This window comes from Asparagus officinalis, chromosome 8, assembly GCF_001876935.1.
Source record: "Asparagus officinalis chromosome 8, Aspof.V1, whole genome shotgun sequence".
NCBI lineage: Eukaryota > Viridiplantae > Streptophyta > Magnoliopsida > Asparagales > Asparagaceae > Asparagus > Asparagus officinalis.
In genome coordinates this window covers 13097246-13104198 of record NC_033801.1, presented here as the reverse complement: position 1 = coordinate 13104198, position 6953 = coordinate 13097246, and the positions used below count along the sequence as shown (strand labels likewise).

Genomic DNA, 6953 nt, shown 5'->3' with positions numbered 1-6953 from the left:
ACATTAACTGTTTTAGATTGGGATATTTGGCGTTGTTTAAATTAGATCGCTGATTCCGATGGAACCCCTGTTCCGTTTCGCATCAGGAAGGGAACAAAATCACAGGAAGAAAATCAGTAACTCTAATCTAGAAGCAAAATATAATTTGTAACTGAAGTTGTTAAGCCCTCATTCTAACTAAAAAAGCCCAAGAAACCAATAATCAAGCCGTGCAGAAAGGGAACAAAAATGCTGAGATCCCATAATAAGTTCTATGTTAAGGACAAATACCCAATATAAACCTATAAATTCTAGCTAGGAACAAAGTTTCGATTAATGAACAGTTGCATCATAGTTGCAATACCATGACATATTAGCAAAACTCGTTCAAACTGCAGCAAAAGTTGCAAGAGAACTTGCATAATAAGTTCACTACCATCCATTTGCAATTCACTTCAATTTTCATATTCCAGACTGAGTAACCGGACATGATTTCCAATTACTACTAGAACTCCCCAGGACAACCATCCATATTAGAAACTGAGAAAAACCAGTCAATTAGTAGCCAGCCCAAAATTTTCCAGGCACTACCACCCTGGGATATTTGGCATGGTTTTTTTGTGAAAAGGGTCTTATTTTAATCAAGCCTGCAATGAGTCTATATACTTATTTTTTGACAGATGCTAACTAAACCAAAACCCACATAGAGAGAGGCAGTAGCTCTCATATGCGCCACTAATGAGCATTGAAGGTACCAGGAGTAAACTCCTCCATCAGCTGGTTAAGAGCAGTATGGAACTCCTCCTCCAGTTTCACGTCCTCCTTGAGTTGCTTACGCTTCAGGTCAAGCTTCTTCCGTTCATAAGTCTGTATCAGCTTCTCTCTCCTGGCCCCAAACTCCTCAACTCCCTTTATCTGGCTAGAAATGAAGCTCTCTCTCTCCCTTCTGCAGGAAGGTTCAAATAATAATGAGCGAGATGAAAAAGTATAACTGGAGATGGAAAAGTTTAGGATTTTGTTATATACTTATACTAGTGTGCAGCCCGTGCCAAGCATGGCCTTCCTTTTTTTTATTGCTACAGTAATCCTTTTTAGATTGCTACAGTATTTTTTAAATGCCACGGTAATATTAGCAATATTTTTTTAAAATACTACAGTTTCCCACCTCTGCTACATCAATATATTTTAAAATACTACAATGTTTTAATAATGTTACAACAGCCCGCTTATGCTACAATAATATTTTTTGAAAAAAATGCTACAATCATAATGCTACAGTAAATTAGACTCCCTAGATCTTCAATGGAAAAACAGTAAATTAGACTCCCTAATCTTCATAATTCTAAATTAGACCCACAAAGCCATTAAATTGATATAAATAAGAGCCCCAAATCTGCTAAGTTGTTTAAAATGAGACGCCCAGGTATGTTAAGTTGTTTTATATATAAGACCACCATCCCAAATCAATATGAAGATTTGGGGTTCTAATTTAGAAATATGAAGATTTGAGGATCTAATATAGAATTAACAAAGATTTAGGGGTTTAATACGACAAAAACCCCAAAATTTGTTAAAACATAGATAAACTTGACCGCTAGTCTTTAAAAAGAAAAAGATATTTGCTAGAGAGCTACTATTATCTCTGTTTTTTATTCGAAACGCAATCATCTCATATCAGCCAATTAGAGCGATCATATAGGCATTAGGGAGTATTCTTTACGCAAGGGAACTTCCTGAACTACACCTGTTTATTGAAATTTAGCGATCAAGACCCCGATGGGCATGCACTTAGCTTCCTCAATTACCTAAATCCTACAATGTAAGTTCTGTAATTGCTCCATGTAGTGGGAGAAGTGGTGGTATGCTAGTATTAGTAACGGACATGCACATTAAATGGGAGAAAAATATCATGGGAATGAAGGGCACAGCAAGAAAATCCATACACAAGATAATTTTATCAGCCAATTAGAGCCTACAGTATATTGAAATTGTAGCAAGCCGTAAAGCATACTTCTTACAAACAAATGCAACCATTATATCAATACAGCCAAGATATATGACCAAGTACAGCTTTTTGTAAGTAGAATGTCATAAGGTATGTTCAGTGTTATCAATGCACGCTGCACAATGCGCGGCGTAAAGTTCCTTCACGCGCACATGTGCAAGGAGCAATGTGATGCACACGCTTGAGTGAAGTGAGATGTACAACACATGTAATTTTTCAAGATAGATAATCAAGCATGAAAGGACATGTTTATGAATTTTCACATAAAAATTTTGTCAAGATAAACAATATCTATTGCCAAGCAACAAAATAAGGGTATAATTGATAATGCTAACACATCCAACATATTATTAAAGTTCATAATCTTCCAAATCAAAAGTTAAATAAAGACTAATATCAAAGCAAAATCAATAAGTAAATGAGAACATGTTAGAATCCTCAAATGGGCTAGTAAAATGGCCTAACAGGTTGATTTTTCTTTTTGCTATATGGATTATCGGGTACCAAGGCGCAATTGAAATGTTAAAGAACAAAAAAGAAATACATGCACCCTATGCAAAGTGCCCTCGCGCAGGGCACTTGCGAGGCACAAAGAGGCGCTGCTGCATCATATGTGGGATCCTTCACCACCGCCCTACATCGCAAAGCGCATGAGGCGTATGCCTTTGATAACAGCTGGGTATGTTGATTAATATCTATGAACATTGTGCTAGTCAAGCCAGCCATGACAGAAAGATGGAAATTGCTTATCATTCGACTTAGGTTGAATATCATCATGTATATTGATATATTTTAATACTGCACACATTAAGTGGGGGGGGGGGTGGGGGTGGGAGGGGGGGAATCAATGTTTTGGTGTCGCTTAAAGCTGCACATAACTGAATATTTTTTGGGATTACCTCTGCTCCCGTCTTTCATTGCTTCCAGAGACCATGTCAGACTGTCTCGCCTTGGCGCACTCCTTTTGCAGCAACTCCTCATACTTTTTTTCTTTATCTTCAGTGGCCTTTTGAATCTTTTCAATTTGCTCCTTAAAGAAACGCTCTTGGTAATCCATCTAACAAAGTGTGAAGTTAATTAGCGCTATTAGTTTTAGAATTAAAAAGAACTATCAGCTTCACAATGATCTCACAGATTAATGGATACCAAGTTACTATCATACCAGTTCACAACATCATCTCACTATCTAGTAGGACATGAAGAGATTGCTGCCCTATTGCTATTTACCAGTATAGTCTATTTTCACACTTCTTAATGTAAACCAGTTTTCATGAAATACGCAGCAGCAGGATCGAGTATTCATCGAGTTAATTTAACTTGTAAATTGGGCATCCATCATATCCGCAAATTTCATTTTCTAATCTCCAACACATCTAACATCATCGATAGTACACTCCTGATTAAAAATTAAAATGAATGCTGATAGCCCCCCTGTATAATTGCTTAATTGCGCATAGACCACCTGTAGTTCTCTTGTTGCAGATAAAACCCAATGAAAATTTTGACTCTTACCCACAAAGAAAGAGACAATTGTTGTTTGACTAATAAACCTCCTACAGGTGAAAGAGTCAAAAAATTTCACTCAGGGGGTCTATCTGCAATTGAGCGATAGTACAGCGGGTCTACCCACACAATAGAACTATAGAGTGTCAGTCCGCAATTACTCCCAAATTAAAATTGAGAACCTAAGAGGCATTTTCTAAAATGATTATCCCTTCTTACAGATGTAACTTCTAATTCAAATTCCTATGTTTTGAATTTGATATTCCAGCTGTTTCAATCTCTTAACTGAATGCATCCAGATGGTACATGCTGCATATTAATTAATGGTCCTCCTTACTTGTTCTAGTTACTTGGGATGTTACAAAGCTCATTCCTCAAGGAAAGAGTAACCAGTCAATTTCCCGAAATAAAAATTCAGCAGAAACTTCATTGAGACGTAGAAGAATACCTCTTCTTTGTTTTCTTCATAATGCATCTTTGTTCTTTGCCTCACAATCCTGTTCTCTTCTAGAGTCTCTCTCAGTTTCCGGCTAACCACTGCAAGACTTTCTTCATAAGCCTTTGTCTGTTGCTCTTGCTTAAGAGCCTTAATCTTGTAGCAGTTCAGTTTCTGTTTGTCCTCACTCATTTCCCGCATTGGGCGGACAACCATTTCCTGATATGATCTCGTATCAAACTTCAGGCGGGATTTCCCTAAAAGAATTTATTTAAGTTAGCACTAAACCAGCTCAGCCATATCTAACTATCTCAAGTACATACTATTGTAATAACTGGATTGAACACACATCGAACACGTGCAAGATGTTGTTCACGCAAGAACTCACTCTAACATCTTCTGTTTGGAACGTATAGAACAATACAGAAAGGGAAAGGAAAAAAAATGAGAAGAAATGTCAACTAGTATCAAGCATGTCCCTTTAATGGCAATTAATCTGTTTTGAACAATAAAGGGCACCCATTTGTTTGAAAAAACACATCTATCCACATCCTATATTTTATAACTGGAGACAACTATGAAATAACATCTTGAAGAATCTTGCTCTACTTGATCCAAGGATGGCTGCAAGGTTTGGTTCAACTGCTCAGGCTTAGCAATGTGAATAAATGTGAGTGTTGGACTAAGATTTACAAATTTTGATTATGCTGAGCATGCAGTTTGATTAAAGTGTACCCCAGATTTTAAGTAGTGGATAGTGAATATGTTTAAATTGCTCTGAGGCCTTTTATTGATAATTTTGCGAAAAAAATACTTCCGCACAATAATCTGGAAAGATCCAACATGAGATTATTTTGAAGTTGTGCGCAACATAAGGGCTCAGAAAAATGAAGCATCCATGAGAGGCTACTCCCTGGCGTAATCACTTGAAGCGAAGAATTCAAGCTATATTGTAAATGGGGGAGCTTAATAATTTGATTCTTTTGCAAAACACGCTTCTCCATAGTAATCTGGATAGATCCAACATGAGATGACATCTAGGCATGAGCTACCTTAAGAGCTCAGAAAAATGAATGTACAGGAGGGTCTAGGTTCTGGCTTATGTACAGGAGGGTCTAGATTCTGGCTTAATGACTTGAGCGAAGGAGTCAAAGAATATAGGTCCAAACATCGATAGGACCTTAGGTTCCATTGGAAAATCAATTAGAACCTCATTTCCAAGTATTTGAAGTTGGCCCGGATGAAAGAAAAAAACTCAATACTAAAATAATATTTGATGAGAAATAACTGAAAAGAGAAGAAGGGGATTTAGCAATTCAGCATGCGTAGATAAGCCATGCAAGGAAAATTCTAGCAATAAACCGAAACACCTTCAAATTTATCAGTAATTGATTTAAATGTTAGAACGATTAACGTCAATTATCAGAGATAAGAAAACAACTGTCCTGAAGGTTAATGACGCAATACACATAATTTGCTTGTGTGTGCATGGGTGTGGGTGAAGTTATATCAGTACAGGTAATATTTGGTTCGACCCAAATTACCCATTTACTAATCGGATTAAAACAGGTCGACCCGAAATGACAAGCCTAACACATTTAATTTCCATTTTATGTGTTAAATGGGTAACCTAGCAGCTGTTCTTTTCCGTTCCAGTCCCCCTTCATTTTCTTCTGAGGAGCTCACGCAAATGAAGGTCTTGGCAATGTTCTTCCTTTATCTTCATCTCGGAAGTGTTCTTTCGTTGCAACAAAAACTGAGGAGCTGGCAGCAAACTACACATGGATCATTTCATCAGTTTGAAGATGTGCGTGTGCGCGTGCGCGTGTGTGAGGAGCTGGCAACCTATTGGATCATTTCATCAGCTTGAAGATGTGTGCACGCACGAGTGAGGAGCTGGCAGCAAACTACATATTGGCATCAGTTTGAACGTGCGTTGCACAGGCACAATGTTACATTAAACGCTGGGCGCTTCTAGGCGTCGGACTTGGCACCCAGCGCTTAGCCGTCTAGGCGGGCGCTTAAGCGGTTTCTGGGCGTTTTTTTTTTCTTTTTTTTTTAATTGTGATACTTGAAGATAAATATATATATACTCAATCAAAGATGCATAAATACTAAAATACCAACACTATTAATTAAATTGCTTGGTTTACCAATTATAATAGCTCTTTATATGTTTATATTTTTCAACTCAAATTATAAGTTCATCTCAACTCAAATTACAGTATGTATTAAATTCATATAAATTTTCAAAAAAAGATAGCAATTTTAGTTCCACAATAAATCATGCATACTTAGATACTAAATAGCCAAAATAATAATTAACAATGCTAGAGCCTAAGATGTTTTCTTTTTTATTTTTAATTACAATAATTGATAGTGAATGTCAATGTTACAGAAAGCTTAGATGTTGGACTGGTATCTAGGCGGATTTCTTTCTTCATTTAAGTGGTGATCGATGAGGTTTTGTTGAAGGTCGGAGGAGGCAGTGGAGGTGTTCATATTTGGAGGTTAATGGAGTTTGGAGGACGTGTAAGCTACAACACATAAAATCACAACCAAGACCTACAGGGTGCAATCCACATAAGCAGACAATGCTCCCCTAAACGCTCGTAAAATCTAGGTGGACAACGTAAATACCGCCTAGTCGCTAGTTAGACGGACTAGGTACCGCCTAGGCCTAGGCGAACGCCTAAGCGGACTAGGCGGAGGTTTTTTAAAACAGTGCACGAGCATGCATGTTTGCGTGCACGGGTAGGTGGGTGGGTGGGTGGTGTGGGCGGGTGTGGATTGCGCGTGCGTGACTCTTCAAAGTGATGAAATGATCCAACTGGTACCTAGTCGCTAGTTAGACGGACTAGGTACCGCCTAGGCCTAGGCGAACGCCTAAGCGGACTAGGCGGAGGTTTTTTAAAACAGTGCACGAGCATGCATGTTTGCGTGCACGGGTAGGTGGGTGGGTGGGTGGTGTGGGCGGGTGTGGATTGCGCGTGCGTGACTCTTCAAAGTGATGAAATGATCCAACTGGTA

General features: G+C 38.2%; 1 protein-coding gene across 1 annotated transcript in view; it reads right to left on the bottom strand.

The window, feature by feature from the left end:
- Positions 289–6953, bottom strand: part of LOC109819895 (protein SUPPRESSOR OF GENE SILENCING 3 homolog) — a 19299-nt gene continuing 12634 nt past the window's right edge. Inside the window, exons 4-6 of the mRNA XM_020385862.1 lie at positions 3936–4180; positions 2884–3041; positions 289–925 (exon numbers count right to left, since the gene is read on the bottom strand). Of these exons, the coding sequence (XP_020241451.1) occupies positions 715–925; positions 2884–3041; positions 3936–4180 (614 nt within the window). The 3' untranslated portion in view covers positions 289–714. The remainder of the gene's footprint in view (positions 926–2883; positions 3042–3935; positions 4181–6953) is intronic.